Source organism: Bubalus bubalis, chromosome X, assembly GCF_019923935.1.
Source record: "Bubalus bubalis isolate 160015118507 breed Murrah chromosome X, NDDB_SH_1, whole genome shotgun sequence".
Lineage (NCBI taxonomy): Eukaryota > Metazoa > Chordata > Mammalia > Artiodactyla > Bovidae > Bubalus > Bubalus bubalis.
In genome coordinates this window covers 17,022,156-17,044,640 of record NC_059181.1, presented here as the reverse complement: position 1 = coordinate 17,044,640, position 22,485 = coordinate 17,022,156, and the positions used below count along the sequence as shown (strand labels likewise).

Sequence of the window (22,485 nt, the reverse complement as noted above, 5' to 3'; positions counted from 1 at the left end):
TCCTCTTGGTCAGTCTCTGTATTTGCATGTTTTGAGGCCTCCAGTTCCAGGGAGAAGAGGGAGTTGTTTTTTCTTCTGACATCTGTGCCTCCTCTCTCCCAGCTTAACCATGGGCGGGCCTGGGACATTGAGCCAGTGAGCTGAACAATGCCTGCATTATCAGCAGACTCCCCACAAGTGACCCAGAGGCCTGGAAAGAGAGGAAGGGAGAGAATATGGGTAGGAAGGTGACATGAGAAGATTCTGTGCACAGAAGGGATGTTGTCATGATAGAAGATGGGTGTCACCATTGAAGTGTTCATTAGGTTGCTGGTTCTCAGAGGCGTGATTGTGCCTCCCCCACCCCAGAGGGACATTTGGCAATGTCTGGTGACATGGTCGATTGTCATAACTGGGAGGGAGTACTTTTGGTATCTAGTGGTCAGAGGCCAGGGATGTTTCTACACATCCTGTAAGGCACAGGGGAGCTCCACAACCAGAAACTTTTCAACCCTAAAGGGCCATGGTACCTTGGCCGAGAACTCTTGCTTTAGAGAAGGGACAACTTGAGAAAGGACTGTGTGTGTGTTAGTTGCTCAGTCGTGTCTGACTCTTTGCGACCCCATGGACTGTAGCCCACCAGGCTCCTCTGTCCATGGGATTCTCCAGGCAAGAATACTGGAGTGGGTTGCCATTTCCTCTTCTAAGGGATCTTCCCGACCCAGGGATAGAATCCATGTCTTCTGTGTCTCCTGCGTTGCTGACAGATTCCTTACTACTGAGCCACCTGGGAAGGACTGAACAGAGTCAAAAACAGGCATCAGAAGACTGCCCACAAACAAGTGAGATGAGAAAGAAAAAGTATTTCTGGAAATACATTTAAAGATACTGATTTTCCCATCTTGTGTGTCCACGAGGGTAGAAGATTGTACTTGGTAATCTCATTCAACCCCCAATGTGTAAGCAAACAAAGTTCCTAATATCCTGCCTAAACTGAAAATGAAAACTTGACACTCAGACTGTAATTAGCAAGAACGAACAACTTCCTCATTTTTACCCAAAAGTAGGGTAAATATTCACCAGGATATTTTAACACTCCGTCATCTCATTTCCTCCCAGAGCTGTGAAGGTGTCATGATTTCAATCTCCCCACAGTGGAATTTTTCTGCAACATAGAGTCTAGCCATGGCACTTTGGGGATGTTTTTGACGGCTGTGTCCGACAGCATGAGGGGAAATTGTTCACATTTGTGTTTCAGATGCTGTCTTGAGCTTTGTTGATTTTCCTCCAGTCAGAGCTGTCCCTGAGGACTTCCTGGTTTTCAGGGCAAAAACCTCAGCAAGAGCGAGCTGCCTTTGAAGATTGGCTGCCCCAGCATATGCAGTCACTCAGAAACCATGCAGACAGAAGCCCAGAGTGCTGCTTCTGTGCTGATACAGAAGCATCTCTTTGACCTGGGTCCCCACGAGGAGTGGGAGTCCTGAAACAGCATTTCTCTGGGCAGGATGTCTCCTCGTGGGCATCTTTGAGAACCACTGGACTCCCGTCTCTTGCTTAGTAAATATTAGCATTGCTCAAGCACTTCCACCAGGCAAAGACTGACTGACATGGAAATTTTCAAAATACATGTATATAAGAGCCTAGAAATGAAGCCCAGGGGGGAGCAGGCAGCTTATGTTTTTGGCACCAGTTCCAGTGACATTGCTTAATGAGAACTGCCTGTCTAGTGGGATCAAGGGCTCAGGCTCTGCAGGCTGGTTGGCCCCATGAACTCTGGGGTTGAGGGTTCATGTCCTGGCACTTCTGCTTCTAGTCAATCATTTGAAAGTTGCAAACACTCCTACCAGCAACCTTCTCCATTTCAGGATGTCCTGAGTGCCAGGTCCGGAATGCAGGGAGAGAGCAAGAGGCAACCATTAACAGCTGCTGCAATATGGACGCCCTCCCCTCCTTTCTCTGTGTGACCAGGTCCCCAGGGGTTGAAGGGCAGAAGCCTTGATTGGGCTCACTGGTCCGTGATGATGACTGGATATTTATTCTTGCTTTAGTCTCTTGCTGCTTCTGAACCTGGCCTCATCAAGAGGGTCTTGCCCCAAGGCTGACATAGAGATTTAAACCCAGTATAGTCATCTCTGTCATAAACTACAGTAAGTTATTGATTGGGAGCTGAAAACAGACTCTAAAATGCAGTGTGCCCAACCAAAATGCATGGTCAACTCCGTTGGGATAGTTTTGCCTGAGATATTCCAATTTCAGGCTCTTCTTGTTGTTCAGTCATTAAGTCCTGCCTGACTCTTTGCAACCCCATGGACTGCAGCACACCAGCCTGCCCTGTCCTTCACTATCTCCCAGAGTTTGCCCACACTCATGTCCATTGAATTGGTGATGCTGGCCAACCATCTCATCCTCTGTCACCACCTTCTCCTCCTGCCCTCAACCTTTCCAAGCATCGGGGCCTTTTCCAATGAGTCAGCTCTTTGCATAAGGTGGCCAAAGTATTGTAGTTTCAGCTTCAGCATCAGTCCTTCCACTGAATATTCAGGACTGATTTCCTTGACTGGTTTGATATATTCCTCAACTAATCTTATTTCCACTCTCTCTCTCTCTTTCTTCTGGGGGTAAGAGAAAAAGGGAAGAGGAGGGAATCATGGTTTCTTTGTTCAATGAATTAGTTCCTAGGAAACATTCCTTGTTTGGAAGTCTACTTACTTGGTCTGCTGCTAGTACGGGTACCCCAACCTTCTTTTGATGAATGCTTGTGTTTGATATTGTTTACCATCTGTACTGGAGGAACAGCAACACAGCTCAACAGTAGCTGAGTTCTCTGTCCTTGAACTCCTTCTGATTTGATCTTCAACATGGACTCTGAACTTCCCAGGCAGCAGACGTCCTCCACTTGGAATGCCACCCAGTACCTGTGTTGCCTGCTTGCTCACTTTAATCTTAGGTCAGTACCTGGGTGCTCCTGCCCAGAAATGAGAAAGAAGGCTGGGACTTCCTTTTTGGTCCAGTGGTTAGGACTCTGCACTTCCACCACACAGGGCACAGGTTCTATCTCTGGTCGGGGAACTACGATTCTGCAAGTTGTGTGCCAGGCCAAAAAAAAAAAAAAAAAAAACTAGGAAGATAGCTGTGACTCTGTGATACTTTTCTAAATAATAGGGAGTCTGGTTTCTAAGAAAATGAGTAGACCTTTTGCAAAGGTGGTTCACCAAGGTCAGAGGGGACCTTCTCTCAAACTGAAGTTGATCATGGTACCCTAGAGCTCATTTTATTTGCACTTGGATTGTCTTATGGGACTTCCCTGGTGGCTCAGACGGTAAAGCATCTGCCTACAATGTGGGAGTCCCGGGTTCAATCTCTGGGTTGGGAAGATCTCCTGGAGAAGGAAATGGCAACCCACTCCAGTATTCTTGCCTGGAAAATCCCATAGACGGAGGAACCTGGTAGGCTACAGTCCATGGGGTCGCAAAGAGTCAGACACGCCTGAGTGACTTCACTTTTCACTTGTCTTACAGTGTGGGATGAGCTGAGCCAATAAGTAAGAATTGTGTAAGTACAACTTCAGACTGAATTTACAGCCAGGGGCCAGGTGGGAGGTGATAAAAGACACTGATGGACCTAATTAAACTTAAAAGCTTTTGCAGAACGAAGGAAACTATAAGCAAGGTGAAAAGACAGCCTTCAGAATGGGAGAAAATAGTAGCAAATGAAGCAACTGACAAAGGGTTAATCTCCAAAATGTACAAGCAGCTCATGCAGCTCAATATCAGAAAAATAAATGACCCAATCAAAAAATGGGCCAAAGAACTAAACAGACATTTCTCCAAAGAAGACATACAGATGGCTAACAAATACAGGAAAAGATGCTCAACATCACTCATTTTCAGAGAAATGCAAATCAAAACCACAATGAGGTACCATTTCACGCTGGTCAGAATGGCTGCTATCCAAAAATCTACAAACAATAAATGCTGGAGAGGATGTGGAGAAAAGGGAACTCTCTTACACTGTTGGTGGGAATGCAAACTAGTACAGCCACTATAGAGAACAGTGTGGAGATTCCTTAAAAAACTGGAAATAGAACTGCCATATGACCCAGCATATACTACTGCTGGGCATATACCCCGAGGAAACCAAAATTGAAAGAGACACGTGTACCCCAGTGTTCATCACAGCACTGTTTACAATAGCTAGGACATGGTAGCAACCTAGATGTCCATCAGCAGATGAATGGATAAGAAAGCTGTTGTACATATACACAATGGAATATTACTTGGCTATAAAAAAAGAATGCATTTGAGTCAGTTCTAATGAGGTGGCTGAAACTGGAGCCTGTTATACAGAGTGAAGCAAGTCAGAAAGAAAAACACCAATACAGTATACTAATGCATATATATGGAATTTAGAAAGACGGTAACAACAACCCTATATGCAAGAGACACAGCAAAAGAGACACAGATGTAAAGAACAGACTTTTGGACTCTGTGGGAGAAGGTGAGGGTGGATGATTTGAGAGAATACCATTGAAACATGTATATTACCATATGTGAAATAGATGACCAGTTCAAGTTCAATGTATGAAACAGGGCACTCAAAGCCAGGGCACTGGGACAACCCAGAAGGATGGGATGGTGAGGGAGCTGGGAGGGGGGTTCAGGATGGGGAACACATGTATACCCGTGGCTGATTCATGTCAATGTATGGTAAAAACCACTGCAATATTGTAAAGTAATCAGCCTCCAATTAAAATAATCAATTTAAAAAAAAGACACTAATGGGCAGATTTATTTGCCCAGTTTTGAGGTTTTCTTTTTGCTTGATGACCTGAGGCTGCTATGAAGAGATGATGGAATTTGCTGAAAGTTAGATTTTCTAGGGGTTTCCCAGGTGGTTCAGTGCTAAAGAACCCGCCTGCCAACGCAGAAGACTTGGGCTTGATCCCTGGCTCAGGAAGATCCCCTGGAGAAGGAAGTGGTAATCGTCTCCAGTATTCTTGCTTGGGAAATCCCATGGATAGAGGATAGAGGATAGACTGTACCCTGGTGGGGTACAGTCCATGAGGTTCAAAGAGTCTGACATGACATAGTGGCTAAACAACTACAGATTGTGTGGCATTTATTTTGATGTTATTTTTCATGCTGCAGGTATATGTGGTTTCTGCCAATATGAAGCACTCATTTACTTATTTTTAACATGAGTCTTTTAAAGAGAATAGTGGATGTTGTGGGTGGGTTTAAGTAGAACATCTTCATGAGAAATGGGAATTCGACTCGACAGATTTCTTGAGCACATACTCTGTGGTACACTTGAAGTCAAGCCACTGCTGGTTTCAGACGTCAGAAATACAACAGTCTGATGGTGGCCAAGAAACAGAAGTAGTAAGCAAAATTTACAGATAGAAAAGCCAGGTTGCAGTTACGAAGGAAGGCACAAAGGGCTTTGTGAGTCGGTACTAGGGGTGTTTGGCTCCAGCAGAGAGCTGAGGGGAAACCTCTGTGGGAAGTGGTGGTTGAGAAGTCATAAAAATATTAGTGGTAGATCGCCTCAAGAAAATTAGATACTAAGGGAACAATTCATCCAAAGATGGGCAAAATAAACAAAAGAAACAGTATGGACCTAACAGAAGCAGAAGATATTAATAAGAGATGGCAAGAATACACAGAAGAACTATACAAAAAAGATCTTAATGACCCAGATAATCACGATGCTGTGATCACTCACCTAGAGCCAGACATACTGGAGTGTGAAGTTGAGTTGGCCTTAGGAAGCATCACTATGAACAAAGCTAGTGGAGGTGATGGAATTCCAGCCAAGCTATTTCAAATCCTAAAAGATGATGCTGTGAAAGTACTGCACTCAGTATGCCAGCAAATTTGGAAAACTCAGCAGTGGCCACAGGACTGGAAAAGGTCAGTTTTCATTCCAGTGCCAAAGAAAGGCAATGCCAAAGAATGCTCAAACTACTGCACAATTGTACTCATCTCACACACTACCAAAGTAATGCTCAAAATTCTCCAAGCTGCGCTTCAACAGCATACGAACTGAGAACTTCCAGATATTCAAGCTGGATTTAGAAAAGGCAGAGGAACCAGAGATCAAATTGCCATCATCCGTTGGATCATAGAAAAAAATAGGAGAATTCCAGAAAAACATCTACTTCTGCTTCATTGACTACACTAAAGCCTTTGACTGTGTGGATCACAACAAACTGTGAAAGATTCTTAAAAAGATGGGAATACCAGACCACCCGACCTGCCTTCTGAGAAATCTGTATGCAGGTCAAGAAGCAACAGTTAGAACTGGAAACAGAACAACAAACTGGTTCCAAATTGGGAAAGGAGTACGTCAAAGTATTGTCACCTTGCTTATTTAACTTATATGCAGGGTATATCATGCAAAAATGCCAGACTGGATGAATTACAAGCTGGAATCAAGATTGCTGGGAGAAATATCAATAACCTCAGATATGCAGATGACAGCACTCTTATGGCGGAAAGTGAAGAGAAACTAAAGAGCCTCTTGATGAAGGTGAAAGAGGAGAGTGAAAAAGCTGGCGTAAAACTCAACATTCAGAAAACTAAGATCATGGCATCCGGTCCCATCACTTCATGGCAAATAGATGGGGGAAACAATGGAAACAGTGATAGACTTTATTTTCTTGGGTTCCAAAATCACTGCAGATGGTGACTGCAGCCATGATATTAAAAGATGCTTGCTCCTTGGAAGAAAAGCTATGACCAACCTAGACTGCATATTAAAAAACAGAGACATTACTTTGCCAACAAAGGTCCATCAAGTCAAAGCTATGGTTTTTCCAGTAGTCAGGTATGGATGTGAGAGTTGGACCATGAATAAAGCTGAGCACTGAAGAATTGATGCTTTTGAACTTGTTCACTCTCCTCTTTCACTTTCATCAAGAGACTCTTTAGTTCCTCTTCACTTTCTGCTGAGGTTATTGATATTTCTCCCAGCAATCTTGATCCAGCTTGTGCTTCCTCCAGCCCAGTGTTTCTCCTGATGCACTCTGCATACAACTTAAATACGCAATAGCCTTGACGTACTCCTTTTCCTATTTGGAACTAGTCTGTTGTTCCATGTCCAGTTATGAAAAGGAAGGACTGATGCTGAAGCAGAAACTCCAATACTTTGGCTACTTGATGTGAAGAACTGACTCATTGGAAGCCCTGATGCTCCCTGATGCTGGGAAAGATTGAAGGCAGGAGGAGAGGGGGACGACAGAGGATGAGTTGGTTGGATGGTATCAATGACTTAATGGACATGAATTTGACCAAGCTCCAAGAGGTGGTGATGGACAGGGAAGCCTGGTGTGCTGCACTCCATGGGGTCACAAAGAGTCAGACATGACTGAGTGACTATCACATTCACTTAAGCATTCAAAAGTGATGACCAAGCAAGCAGGTCAATATATAGTGCTGAGCTCAGCAGAGAAATTAGACCTAGAGATAGAGATCTGGGGGGCATCTGCCCAGCATGGTAAAGGAGGGAATGGCATTCCCTCTGGATGTGGATGGCATTGTGTCTGGAGGGATTAAGAAAGAGCTGAAGTGGGTTAACATCTCAAAAGTTGCTGTGTGCCAAGATGAGGTCAGGCCATCATGGAAATATATATCAATGCAGATGGTATTTCTGACATCGCTGAGCACTATTTGGTAAAGACACTTGATGGCTGATGTGAGTGAGGGGAGCTTTAATGACAGGCGAGGAAACAGAAACAGAACATGTGACCGGTCCTTTGAAAAGTTTGAGGGAAAAGAGGAGGCCAGAGAGGGCAGAAGCTGAAGGGAGAATAAAATCGGGGAAGAGGTGAGATAACTTTACTATCTGAAATATTTTACTGAACAGCATTTAATGACTGTAATCAAAAATTGAGCTTTGAGGATAAATAGACCGTGCTAAAGAACTAATGTTCATTAAATCATTTTTCTGTGTCTCTCCTTAATTGGTAATTGGTTTTTGGCCATGACAGATTTGCTTGTTAATTGCTACACTTCCTATTTAATCATGCTTTTATAATTCTCTTAGAGAACATGAAGATTCAAAGGGAGACCTGAATTCCTTTCCATAAATCACCCATGTTAATACAGGACAACTACAAGAAAGGTTTTTCCATATGCCCTTGACCCTGTTTTTACTTTATGTTCTTGAATGTACATCCCACGGTGAGAATGGTATTCCAGGGGAAGGAATCTTGAAAGTTCCACATGCCTCTCTTCATGTTTCTGTTATAATCAGAAGCAGTTCTCTTCTTCAACCTGTTTTGCTTCTCTATTTTACAAAATAATAGTTTGTAAAAGAGGGGGCTGGGGGCTACTCTCTAGAGTGGATGACATGCCCTTCAGATTGACTTTGAAAGATGATTAATTACAGCAGCATCTGTTCCATTTCAAAAGTTGAAATGAAACATACTTGAAAACTCTTACTGAAGGAAATCTATTTTACATACCTATTACTTGTGAGAAGGGCTGATTTAAGTCAGAATTATGAAGGGGGTAAAGCTAATTATTGGAACTGGCACACGCTACTCTGTTGAACGAAAGCATCTTTTAATAGTCTCTTTCATGGTTCTGTCTTAAGCACTCTGCAATGAATTCTTATGAGTTCTGTAATTTCAGAATTGATGGAATTCAGTGTTAGAAGGCTTAGTAGCTCAGTCATGTCCAACTCTTTGCGACCTCATGGACTGTAGCCCTCCCTGCAGGCTCCTCTGTCCATGGGATTTCCCAGGCAAGAATACTGGGGTGGGTAGCCATTTCCTTCTCCAGGGGATCTTCCTGACCCAGGAATTGAACCTGGGGTCTCCTGTATTGCAGGCAGATTCTTTGGAAAGGGACTTGGGAGCTCACAGAGGCCCCAAGCCATCGGGGGACATAGCTGAGACCCCATGAGTGAAGGATAGATAGACAGTGCCCCGGGAGTTTCAGTCCACTGGTCCAGTACTGTATCTGCTGTGGCCAGTCACAGCATGGGACACATGTAGTCTCATGGTTGTTTTTGTAAATAAAGTTTTATTGCAACACAGCCACACCCACTTGTTGACACATCCTCTCTGGCTGCTTTCACTCTCTAGCTGCAGAGCTGAGTAGCTGCCAGAGACAGTATGGCCTGCAAACCCTAAAATAGTCCCTTTCTGACCTTGACAGAAAAGGGACTGAGCCCTGTGGTGCTGGACAGCATGGGCTGCTGGTCCTGGCTGCACTTGAGAATCATTTCAGAGGAAAGTGCAGGGTGCTGGCCCACACCAAGGACCTTGTCAGCCCATCTTTCAGGATGGGATCCAGAAACTGGCATTTTTTTAAATGGAGATTTTTTTTTCTTTATTGATAAACTTAAGACTTGGGTACATCAAATAAATCTAAGTTCTAGGGGAAAAAGTCAAAACCCACAATAGAAAAAAAAAAAATGTTAACACGGTCTGAGTCATATCTGAACCCAGATAATATATTCTTTTAATTGAAAAATTCTAGGTGTTTCATGGGTTTCCCTGGTGGCTCAGATGGTAAAGAATCTTCCTGCAATGTGGGAGACCTGGGTTCGATCCCTGGGTTGGGAAGATCCCTTGGAGGAGGGAATGGCTAACCACTCCAGTATTCTTGGCTGGAGAATTCCACGGACAGAGGAGCCTGGTGGGATACAGTTCATGGGGTCGCAGAGTCAGACACAACTGAGTGACTTAGCACACAGCAGGTGTTTCATAATTGACCTTCTGATACAAAATGACCTATTAAATTTGCAATTTGTGGTTTTTGGCATTGAGGCCCATAGGATAAGCTGGGAAGTCTTCAGACCTGGAGCTAAAAAAGGGCTTCCCTGGTGGCTGAGTCAGTAAAGAGTCTGCCCGCAAAGTGGAAGACCTGTGTTTGATCCCTGGGTCAGGAAGATCCCACGAGGAAGAAACTGGCAACCCACTCCAGTATTCTTGCCTGGAGAATCCCATGGACAGAGGAGCCTGGTGAGCTACAGTCCGACTCACAGAGTCGGACACGACTGAGTGACCACCTTTCACTTTTATTTGGTTTTTGTTTTTGTTTTTTTTTTTCTTTTTTTTTTTAATTTTATTTTATTTTTAAACTTTACATAACTGTATTAGATTTGCCAAATATCAAAATGAATCCGCCACAGGTATACATGTGTTCCCCATCTTGAACCCTCCTCCCTCCTCCCTCCCCATTCCATCCCTCTGGGTCGTCCCAGTGCACCAGCCCCAAGCATCCAGTATCGTGCATCGAACCTGGACTGGCAACTCATTTCATACATGATATTTTACATGTTTCAATGCCATTCTCCCAAATCTTCCCACCCTCTCCCTCTCCCACAGAGTCCAAACCCACAGCAAACATTATCCTCAATGGTGAAAAATTGAAAGCATTTCCTCTAAAGTCAGGAACAAGACAAGGGTGCCCACTTTCACCATTACTATTCAACATAGTTTTGGAAGTTTTGGCCACAGCAATCAGAACAGAAAAGAAATAAAAGGAATCCAAATTGGAAAAGAAGAAGTAAAGCTCTCACTGTTTGCAGATGACATGATCCTCTACATAGAAAACCCTAAAGACTCCACCAGAAAATTACTAGAACTAATCAATGACTATAGTAAAGTTGCAGGATATAAAATCAACACACAGAAATCCCTTGCATTCCTATACACTAATAATGAGAAAACAGAAAGAGAAATTAAGGAAACAATTCCATTCACCATTGCAACGGAAAGAATAAAATACTTAGGAATATATCTACCTAAAGAATCTAAAGACCTATATATAGAAAACTATAAAACACTGGTGAAAGAAATCAAAGAGGACACTAACAGATGGAGAAATATACCATGTTCATGGATTGGAAGAATCAATGTAGTGAAAATGAGTATACTACCCAAAGCAATCTATAGATTCAATGCAATCCCTATCAAGCTACCAACAGCATTCTTCACAGAGCTAGAACAAATAATTTCACAATTTGTATGGAAAAACAAAAAACCTCGAATAGCCAAAGCGATCTTGAGAAAGAAGAATGGAACTGGAGGAATCAACCTACCTGACTTCAGGCTCTACTACAAAGCCACAGTTATCAAGACAGTATGGTACTGGCACAAAGACAGAAATATAGATCAATGGAACAAAATAGAAAGCCCAGAGATAAATCCACGCACATATGGACACCTTATCTTCGACAAAGGAGGCAAGAATATACAATGGATTAAAGACAATCTCTTTAACAAGTGGTGCTGGGAACTCTGGTCAACCACTTGTAAAAGAATGAAACTAGAACACTTTCTAACACCATACACAAAAATAAACTCAAAATGGATTAAAGATCTAAATGTAAGACCAGAAACTATAAAACTCCTAGAGGAGAACATAGGCAAAACACTCTCTGACATACATCACAGCAGGATCCTCTATGACCCACCTCCCAGAATATTGGAAATAAAAGCAAAAATAAACAAATGGGACCTAATTAACCTTAAAAGCTTCTGCACATCAAAGGAAACTATTAGCAAGGTGAAAAGACAGCCTTCAGAATGGGAGAAGATAATAGCAAATGAAGCAACTGACAAACAACTAATCTCGAGAATATACAAGCAACTCCTACAGCTCAACTCCAGAAAAATAAATGACCCAATCAAAAAATGGGCCAAAGAACTAAATAGACATTTCTCCAAAGAAGACATACAGATGGCTAACAAACACATGAAAAGATGCTCAACATCACTCATTATCAGAGAAATGCAAATCAAAACCACTATGAGGTACCATTTCACACCAGTCAGAATGGCTGCGATCCAAAAGTCGACAAGTAATAAATGCTGGAGAGGGTGTGGAGAAAAGGGAACCCTCTTACACTGTTGGTGGGAATGCAAACTAGTACAGCCACTATGGAGAACAGTGTGGAGATTCCTTAAAAAACTGGAAATAGCACTGCCTTATGATCCAGCAATCCCACTGCTGGGCATACACACTGAGGAAACCAGAAGGGAAAGAGACATGAGTACCCCAATGTTCATCGCAGCACTGTTTATAATAGCCAGGACATGGAAGCAACCTAGATGTCCATCAGCAGATGAATGGATAAGAACGCAGTGGTACATATACACAATGGAGTATTATTCAGCCATTAAAAAGAATACATTTGAATCAGTTCTAATGAGGTGGATGAAACTGGAGCCTATTATACAGAGTGAAGTAAGCCAGAAAGAAAAACACCAATACAGTATACTAACGCATATATATGGAATTTAGAAAGATGGTAACAATAACCCTGTGTACGAGACAGCAAAAGAGACACTGATGTATTTGGTTTTTGAATCAATCACTTACTCTTGGCTAGAGAATTCCATGGACAGAGGAGCTTGGTGGGCTACAGTCTATGGGATTGCAAAGAGTCAGACACGAGTGAGTGACTATCACACACACACACACACACACACACATCCCTGTCTAAAATGCAGCAGTGTGCATGCATGCTAAGTTGCTTCAGTCATGTCTGACTCTTTGAAACCCCATGGATGGTAGCCCGCCAGGTTTCTCTGTCCATGGGATTCTCTAGGCAAGAATACTGGAGTGGGTTACCATTCCCTCCTCCAGGGAATATTCCTGACCCAGGGATCAAACCCACATCTGTTATGTCTTCTAAATTGGCAGGCGAGTTCTTTACCACTAGTGCCACCTGCGAAGCAGCAGCAATAGGACAAGATTTTCATATTCAGCCAGATTAAAGTCAGTGTGTCACATCATGGTGCCTCTAAAGCACATGACCTTGAGAAGGTGTTTCAGGCTCTAATGTGCATGTTTCTATGGGATGTGAGACTGAAGAAAGCCCCCTAGAGCGGCACTTCACACGTGTCTGCTTGTAGCAGAATCCCTTGGAGGGCTGGGTCCCAGCCCTGCAGGTTCTGTCTGGTGCGTGGGTCTGGGGTAGGTAGGGCTGGCACATGTAACAAGTGTACAGGTGCCGCTTATGCCTTGGACCCATGACCAAGCCTTCGGAGTGCTGACTCAGGTCCAAAAGGCTTGCGTTTCTTATGAAAGTCAAGTCCTGTTAGCCAGGGGAGGGGTTTGGGGATAGATTTATGAACCAACTGCTGGGATAGTTCCAGACCATGCTGTCAAGACCTCACCCATCCATACACACCCTCCATGCCCTCCTCTCCTCCACCCGCTCTGGAAGTCTAGAAACCAAGCCATTCTTCTGATCTCTGCTCCTGTACAGGTTTTCTCTTACTGTGTTTTAAATTCCCAGGGGGAGGGAAGGGTGGGATACTATTTTGCATCTTGTCAATTACCTGTATTTTGATTAGGGAGAGGCTGGATGGTGGACACTGGAATGTTTCAGGCATAAAAGAAAATGGATTATATGTTGCAAAGTGGTAGAAGGATTAGCAGAAGTTGAATAAATATGTGTAGAAACAGTGAAGGTGAAAACACGCCTTGGTAACAAGGCAACAGACACAGGCAGAGACAGAGGGCGTGGGAACCACAAAAGTGATTTTATTTTAAACCAGAAAGCAACAGCAATGGAGAGCTTGGGCTGAGGGTGTGACAGCATGACTCAAGTACCAGGAACTGAACTTGTTCGGGTGAAAAGAGCAGCATACAGACTTTCATTTCCCGACCAAGCAAATCACATCCGCATCTTTGTGACACTTGTCAGTGGATTCCCATTTACAAAGGCTTGCATTACCTTTCAGATTTTCTGAACAATTTTGTAAATATTTTTTTAAAGGTGAAGGTTTTGGTGCCCGGTTTCTTTTTTGATATACCAGGCATTGAATCAATCACGAGGGAAAAGAAAAAATTGGTGAGAGTTTTGCTTAAAAATTAGTAAGAGTTTCTTGTTTGTGGCACTATTGATATTTTGGGCCAGATAATCCTTCGTCATGGGGGCTGTGCTGTACACCATAGGATGTTGAGCAGCATTTCTGGTCTCTACCCACTAGATGCTGGGGGCACCTCCTTTCCCAAGTTGCAACAACCCAAAATGACTCCAGACACTGCCAGATTGCCCCCATGTTCAGAAGCACTATTTTAAAAACATTCTCCCATTCCCATTACCATCTTTGTATCCTTTTTTTTTTAAAGACATTTTATAAGGGTAGAGCAGATCATCTGGTTCCCAACACCAAAAGCACATGTATGCGAACAGACATGTGTGTGTTTCTGCAGGCACTGCCCATGTGCCTGGAGCTGAAATGGAATTCCATGTTCGCTGGGGGGCACTGGTTTGGTTCCTCAGAAAGTCTCGAGATCTCAGTACCATAATAAAATGCCTGTTGGTCCTCAGGCCTTTGCCTCTTCTCCAGCAGAAACTCTCATCAACATGTGCAGTTTTTGAAGTCACTTTCTTTTAAAGCCAGAAAGAAAATCTTCACCCAAGCCCACTCTCCATCTTAATCCATCTAGATTCCTACTTGAATTATATTGTCAGCCACTTGTGATGGTGGATTCAGGGTTCTTCATTTCTATCCATCAGGAGAGAGGTACCATGTTTCAGAGTTCAGTTTTGAGGACTGGCTACATAATTTGCGAGGCCCAGTTCTAAACGAAAATGTAGAACCCCTCGTCCAGGCATTACTGAGCATTTCAAGATGGTGCCAGCAGTGTTCACACACCCACGACGTTGGACCTGGAAGCCTTGGTTGGCGTTGCATCAATTTTGTGTATTAATTTAACTGGCACTGCCAGCTGTTCTTCCCCTGTATTGTGATGCCTTCTGTGAAGTAAGAATCTCAAAACAAAATGCCGTGCCCCCAATCCTTTTAAAGAATTCTACTGCAACAAATGTTGATAGCATATATTTTTCAGACTTTCAAAAAAAAATCCACATGGAAATTTTGTCTACATCATTACAGTAATGAAAGTAAACACTGTGGCCTTTCATCATATACATATTTTCCAGTAAATATGACAACATGGAAATAGTAATTGCTACAATCCACAATGTTTTTAAGTTAGCAAAGAGTGAGACTTCCACAACAAAATGATAACATAATCCCTCATCCTTATAAAAATAGCCAAAACATAACCTAAATGGCTTGCAGTGAAAACTGGAGTAGTAACTTCTTTATACTGAAAAAGCATTATAGTTCATGGCAATATTGTCCTCATAAATGCTTTAGATTAACATCATAAGGCAAACTGGAGAATTTATTGTACCTGGAGACCATGATTTAAAAAATCTCAGAAGCTGAGTTTTAGACCCTTTTATTTAAAACCTGTTAGTGTACAAAGTGCATGAAAATATCCATTATTCAGCTACCAAAAAAGTTTGTAAAAATTATTAAGCCAACCCTTTTGGTATATTCAGGGAAGCCTAATGCACATTGTTTTTCTCTTGTAAAAAGAAAAAAATTCCATTAAGTTGGCAGAGACTGAGTAGTTTTTTTCCATTGAGGCATCCATCTTTTAGATGTGAAATTGTTCTAAGTCACTATCAAAATATTCATCTGGGTATAAATAATATAGTAAATATATAGAATCTATCTGTTAAGAAAAAGGAGTGCATCTGCCATTGTAGAGGCAGAAGCCCTGGGGAAGCTGCCCCTGAAACCCAGACTCATGATCACATAATGCGATGCTGAAACAGTGGGTCGGTGAACGAATTTTAAAGAAACAATTCGTTGATTTGCTCAAAAACAAAACCAATAAAAAGTGTCTAAATCCCCCAGTCTGTCAAAACGGCCATCCTAGCAGCCCAGATAAATTTTAGCAATGAAATGGTTGAGAGATGTCATGCCCTTCATCAAGGTAGAACCATTGCCAGATTCCTGGTTCGAGTCCAAGGATGGCTTAGTGTGAAAGTGTCAGTCGCTCAGTCATATCTGACTCTTTGTGACCCCATGGACTGTAGCCCGCCAGGCTCCTCTGTCCATGGGATTCTCTAGGCGAGAATACTGGAATGGGTTGCCATTCCCTTCTCCAGGGAATCTTCCCGACCCAGGGATCGAACCTGGGTCTCCTGCACTGCAGGTGGAGTCTTTACCACTGAGCCACCAGGGAAGGCAAAAAAGCCTTATGTCATGGACCACTCCAATGTCTTAGGTCAGCACACTGAGCATTGTATCTGACATGACATTAGCAGGTTCTACTAGCAGGTTCCAAAATGAGAATAGTGAGTTTGATTTTTTTGTTTTCTTACAACTCTATTTAACTATACTAGAATATAGAGGGACTTCTACATCTTTCGAGATGTGTTTAAAGGTCTGTTTATTATAACTTTTGAAGCACGTATACTAGAGAAGAGTACTTTATGCAATGTCCCTTGTCATTACCAACTCATAAATACAAATGTTTTTTGGTGACTTATGGTTGGATGTGGTATTGGTGGTTGGGGCTATATGTTGATGTCCTAGAGAGCAAAATCGATCCAAAGTGGTGCTGCCATTTGTGACAGAAAATGTTTATTTCCTCAGCCCCAGTGACAAAAATTATTCAGGGGGAGTGGGACACAGGACAGCTAGTAAACATACTGAAGAAACTTCACAGGCCTAAAGAAACTAGTAAAAGGAAGAAGGAAATAGATTTCTATCATGACACAGAATCCCACTTCCGAGAAAACACAAATCGGCCTGAATTTTTCAATCATCAGTAGGATCCAAGGTGAATTTTTTCAATTGCAATCTCATTGTTCGTGTTCTCCCAGCATCATCCTACAAACCATGGAAGAGTAATTACAGGTTTTGCAATAGCAGATCCCCGGCTCCCAAGTCAAGTCTTTCCCTCTTCTGTGTTGCTGTCTCCATCCTACTTGATCCATAAATCCTTCTGACATTGCCGAATGCTTCACAAGAAACCAAGTCAGAAAGCCCACTTACTTCCCTACTAGGTTCAAAACTATTTTTTTTAGTTTGAAAATAGTGGCATATTGTTAGTGTTGGGGTGACAGGACCTGCCATGAGATCTGTAGGAAAGAGGATGTGAGAAGGTGGAGAAACACAAAACTACAAAAGATCTTGTTTCTCAAGCTCAGAGACTTGTGCTGAGAATAAAGGTTGTCAAGAACTGATAAAACTTACAGGCCTCCTAATGTGCAAAACCAGAGAATTCCTAAGAGTTGTAATCCCCGGTTATGTTCCTATTATAAATAATCTATAAATTTTCCTGTAAATACAAAAACAGGGTGAAGAAATTATTAAAGCCTGTACTTAATACAAAACACAGTGAAAGGGGGGAATCACCCAATGGGAGTCCTATCTTAGCTGATTTCTGGATGCTTTTTGTGAGATTTAACCACATTCTGGAAGCCTGTGCTTTCTCAGTCCCCAAAATGGTGGCCACCACCCTTTATATCCCCCAGAAACCAGCTCCACATGCTCAGGGCAGCTGCTCTGTACAGTCTAGATGGTCGGGGATGGGAAGGCCTGTTATGATGGTCAGACATTTGTTCCACACAGTGAAGGTGGGGCACACGGGCTGCGAGAATGTGATGTCGAAAGTGTAGAGGTGGATGGAGTTCAAGGCATCATAGAAAGCGATGGAGCCATTATCGTAGTCGAGCAGAATGCCGACGCGCCGGAGGTGGGGGGCTGGCTCGATGGGGATCTCCTTGCTGTTGTGTCTTACCACCCAGGTATTGTGGCAGCGGCACAGCGCCCAGGAAGCAGAGTTCTTGCCAATCCACTCGTGCTTTGGGGCTGACTTGTATGCAAGGCCAATGGCATACCTGCAGACACAAAAGAGCAATGACAAGAACCATGAGCCACATTGCACACATACATGAAATCCTTTCTGTGATCCTTGGTCATCCCTATTCCCTCTTTAGTGAAAGCTTGGGCAAGAACCCTGACCCCTCTTCCCCATCTTCTTCCCTTCTGGACATAAGAGTTGGCAGAAAGGGGCCATTATATTGACTCAAATTCCTGTTTACTGTGTGGATGTTATGAGAGAATCAGAACTTTGTATTTGGCTGTCTTTTTTTTTTTTTTTTTTTTTACATTCATGAAGACCCATGCAGTAGATTCGTGAGACCAGTGGCATCCAGTAGAACTTTCTGCAATGACTGACATGTTCTGCTCTGTTCAATATGGTAGCCACAAGCTGCATGTAGCTATTGGGCACTTGAACTGTGGCTGGTGAGACTGAGGAATTGGACTTTTAAGTTAATTACAGTCAAGTTAGTTTCAAGAGCTGCGTGTAGCCCATAGCTACCATCTCGGACAGCACAGCCCTAGACTTCTTCTGACCTTCTAAAGATCTTCTGATCTTCTTTGAATTTTTCAGCTGACATCTTGCCTGTCATCTTCCATGACTTCACAAGGCAAGCATGGAAAATGAGTTTCATTTATGGGGATAGGTTCTTTGTCATCTCCTAGCCTCAGTTTTCTCATCTGTAACACAGGGACAATGATTGTCATTGTGTCTCAGAGTTATTTTGAGGAGTTAAGAAAAGAATATGTGTTTAAGATCCTGGGCCTAAGACCTGGCATAGAATAGTCAGTAATTGTTATTTTATGATCTTTGCCCAATGACACATGACTAATAACTACCAGAATAGGAATTTGACCCGAGGATGATTTAAAAGGCCACATGACTTAAACAACACTCCCTAATGCCTTTTCTCACCAGAGGAGCCCTTTTGGTTTTATTTCCTACTGTATTTACAAACATCCTGAATGTCTCTGAGCTGGTGGATATCCTAGTTAATCTAAATGTTCTGTCACCGCTCATAAAAAAAGTTCTAAATTCTTTCTACAGTGTTCTAAGCTTCTTAATCTCTTTTCAGCCTGCTGAAACATGCCTCCATAATGTAGTATTTCTCAGCTATTACGATAAGCAAGGGCTTCCCAGTGATAAAGAATATGCCTGTTAATGCAGGAGATGTGGATTCAATCCCTGGGTCCCAGTGATAAAGAATATGCCTGTTAATGCAGATGTGGGTTCAATCCCTGGGTCGGGAAGATCCCCTGAAGGAGGAAATGGCAACCCACTCCAGTATTCTTGCCTGGAGAACTCCATGGACAGAGGAGCCTGGTGGGCTGTATCCGCAAAAGAGTTGGACACTACTTAGCAACTAAACAACAAGATAAGCAAAACCCATCATTCTTAATAAATAGTGAATGATTCAGAGTTCAATTCTTAACATGTTATAGTAGAAACCAGTCTAACTGGATGTTGACATATGGTACATTACCTGCCGTAGAGAGAAAAACTGCACTGGTCTTGACATAATGACATTCTTTCAAACATCATGTGCTGGATTTAGAATATAATCACTTAAAGAGTGATGTGTTCAAAAAAGAAAACACACCATGACTGAATTAAGAGAGGATGGAACTGATCCTCTGGCAAGCATAGGGTACCAGCCTGTGTGCTGTCAAACCTCTGCACTTCACCCTCGTCAATTCTGTTCAGCATTTTAGGGACACTCCTGGGGCTGCATTTCCCAGAATCCTCTTTCCAATATGGAGTCCGGATCAGATTCTGCCACTGACACCCGTGCACAAGATCCAGAAGTTCTAAGAGAAGGCAAAACACTGTTTTCCAGACAGTAGACAGCACACGTGAGGTCTGTGGAAGTTTCTGGGCAGACTCCTGTACCTTGCCTCTGAGCTGTGAATAGCTTTCCGCCTTCCAGGAGAGGAGTAGCGGGCTCCCAGAAGCCTTGGCCCTCTTTCTCCTTGGTATACCTAGAAAAAGACTTTTCTTTTTCTCTGAACCCTAACAGACACTTTGGAAATGTTTTTGTTTTGCACTTTTCGGTATTTTCCTGCAAGACGTTCTATCTATCCTGGCAGACACCATTTCCCTTTTCAGATAATTTGAAACTTGCATTTGCATCACAAAATAGCCACATTTTTGTATTGTTTCCTTCTTGCTGCTTGTACACCATTTTTATTTTTTAGTAAAGAACTTTGACATTCCTTTCCCATTTGAACCTTAATTGAACCCCCTATGGAGTAGCTGTGGCAAGTATGACTGACTTCATTTAGCAAATGGGAAAACCAAGAGAAGGTTAAAATGAGCAAAATCTAGACTCTCGCCCCTTCTCCCTTAAGTTGGGTTCCTGTAATCTTTGCATGAACCCATTTAGTTAACACTGTTTCCTAAAATACCAAGAGCACATTAACAGCATTAGAGTAAGAAAATAACTACGTGTCTAGTCCATTAAGCAATGGAAAATACCATTATATTATCATTAATCTGTAAAATTATGTGCATATTTCCAGTGAGCTTGAAAGGTGCAGGCGGAAGGCAATGTTCCATTAAGGTATGCAGTGAGACTCAGAGAATTCAAAAAGTATAAAATGATGTTTCTCAGAGCAATGTTAACATGCCCCATAGCATGGATTATAACATACAAGTAAATTTCAAGTCAGCACTATACTTCACAAGAAAATACATGCATTATTAGCTGTTGCAAATCAAAGTATTACAGGCATTTGATAGTAAAGGTCACCTTTTCCTCGCTAACACCTCCCAGGAAATGTTAAACTACTTTCTACGTGAGAATTTTCTGAAACAGACACGAGTTTGTAAAGATCTGAAGTGTGGAAATTAATGTGAGAATATTTTCCCCCTGCCTCACGAGTTGGTTTTGACATCTGGTGTTTTCAAGGTAATGCTGATCTGTGTTTGTATAACTGAAGTGGTGTAGTGGAATTCCCCACACCATTCGTCAATGGGGATGAGATCATAATGATCAGGTATCATTTATCATAAGTAATTATTAAGGGGGTTGTAATTATTTAGACACTGGATTCTGTCCCAGATTAACAGAGCCCGTTAATTAACTAGAAATGTTTGCTCTTTTGCACCTGCAAAAATTCACTGTATTTTCCTTTGGGCTTTTATCTTGCCCCAGTGCAGCTACACATTGTAAATGCCAGCCTGGACCAGAGCCAAATATAGGGGGAGGATCTGTCCTTCATCCTTCAGAGGGATGTTGAAGCAGGGATGTTCTGAGCAAAGAGAACCTTGAGGGTCACAAGAGGGGAAAAAACCTACTTGCTTGGCTAATATGCAAACCGTTTGGAAAAAGACAACACCCAATCTTATGAATGTGTATCAACACTGTAAAGGACTTAGACATACTACATTGTTTGCATAGACTTGAACTGAAAGGTTTCTTTTTTGTAAAATAAGTGTTTTAGCATCTTTATCTCATAACTAAATACTGTTACCATACTCATCATCTGCAAGTTAGGCAGTTTTCAGTTTTAGGGTTTGTTTTTATTTTTAAAGCAAAGATTCAACTATCACTTATTAAGTACACCACAGTAAGCCTTAAAGTGTTTTTTCCTTTATGGTTTATTACAGGATATATTTTAAAAAAATCTCTTGGAGCAGCTGATTTGACAATGTTGTGTTAGTTTCAGGTGTACAACAAAGTGAACCAGTTATATATAATACACATATCTTGGGAAGATCCTCTGGAGGAGGGCACGTCAACCCACTCCAGTATTCTTGCCTGGGGAATCCCACGGACCCAGGAGACTGGTTGGCTCTGGTCCATAGCGTTGCACAGAGTTGGACATGACTGAAGCAACTGAGCACCTACACGTATCCACTCTTTTTTAGACTCTTTTCCCATATAAGTCATTACAGAGTATTGAGTAGAGTTCCCTGTGCTATACCATAGGTCTTTATTAGTTGTCTGTTTTATATATAGTAAATAATGTGTATGTGTTAATCCCAATTGCCCAATTTAACCCTCCCCTCTTTTGTCCCTGATAACCATAAGTTTGTTTTCTATATATGTGACTCTATTTCTGTTTTGTAAATAGTTCACTTGTATCATCTTTTTAGATTCCACATATAAGTGATATCATATATTTGTCTTTCTCTGTCTGATTTCACTTACAATGTTGCTCTCTAGGTCCATCCATGTTGCTGCAAATGGCATTATTTCATTCTTCTTTTTATGACTAATTATTACAGGATATTGAACACAGTTCCCAATGCTATACAATAGGACCTTATTGTTTATTCTGTATGTAATAGTTTGCATCTGCCAGTCCCAAACTCCCAGTCCATCCCATCCCCTCCTTCCCTGGCAACCATAAGCCTGTTTTCCACCTGAGTCTGTTTCTGCTTCTTAGATAAGTTCACTTGTATCATATTTTAGATTCCACATATAAGTGCTATCACGTGGTATTTGTCTTTCTGACTTCTGTTACTATGATCATCTCTAGGTCCATTCATACTGCTGTGAATGGCATTGTTTCACTCTTTTTTTAATAGCTGAGTAATATTCCATTGTGTATATATACCATATCTTCTTTATTCTGTTGATGGACATTTAGGTGGCTTCCATGTCTTGGCTATTGTGAATAGCACTGCTGTGTACTTTGGGGTACATGTATTTTTTCAAAGCATGCTTTTCTCTGGATATATGCCCAGGGGTGGGATTGCTGGATCATGTGGTACTTCTATTTTTATTAGTTTTTTTTTAAGGAAATTCCATACTGGTTTCCATAGTGGCTGTAGCATTTTACCAAATCTGGGCCTCTGCTTGGTTTTATAAAGTTTTATTTGCACCCATTCATGAATG

General features: G+C 42.1%; 1 protein-coding gene across 5 annotated transcripts in view; it reads right to left on the bottom strand.

The window, feature by feature from the left end:
* Positions 1 to 13,463: 13,463 nt before the first annotated feature.
* The window catches only part of MID1 (midline 1), a 789,406-nt gene continuing 780,384 nt past the window's right edge, over positions 13,464 to 22,485 (bottom strand). For all 5 annotated transcript variants that reach the window (XM_025276522.3, XM_025276517.3, XM_025276520.3 and 2 more), the window contains exon 10: positions 13,464 to 17,658. In XM_025276522.3, coding sequence (XP_025132307.2) covers positions 17,310 to 17,658 — 349 coding nt within the window. In that variant the 3' untranslated portion in view covers positions 13,464 to 17,309. The remainder of the gene's footprint in view (positions 17,659 to 22,485) is intronic.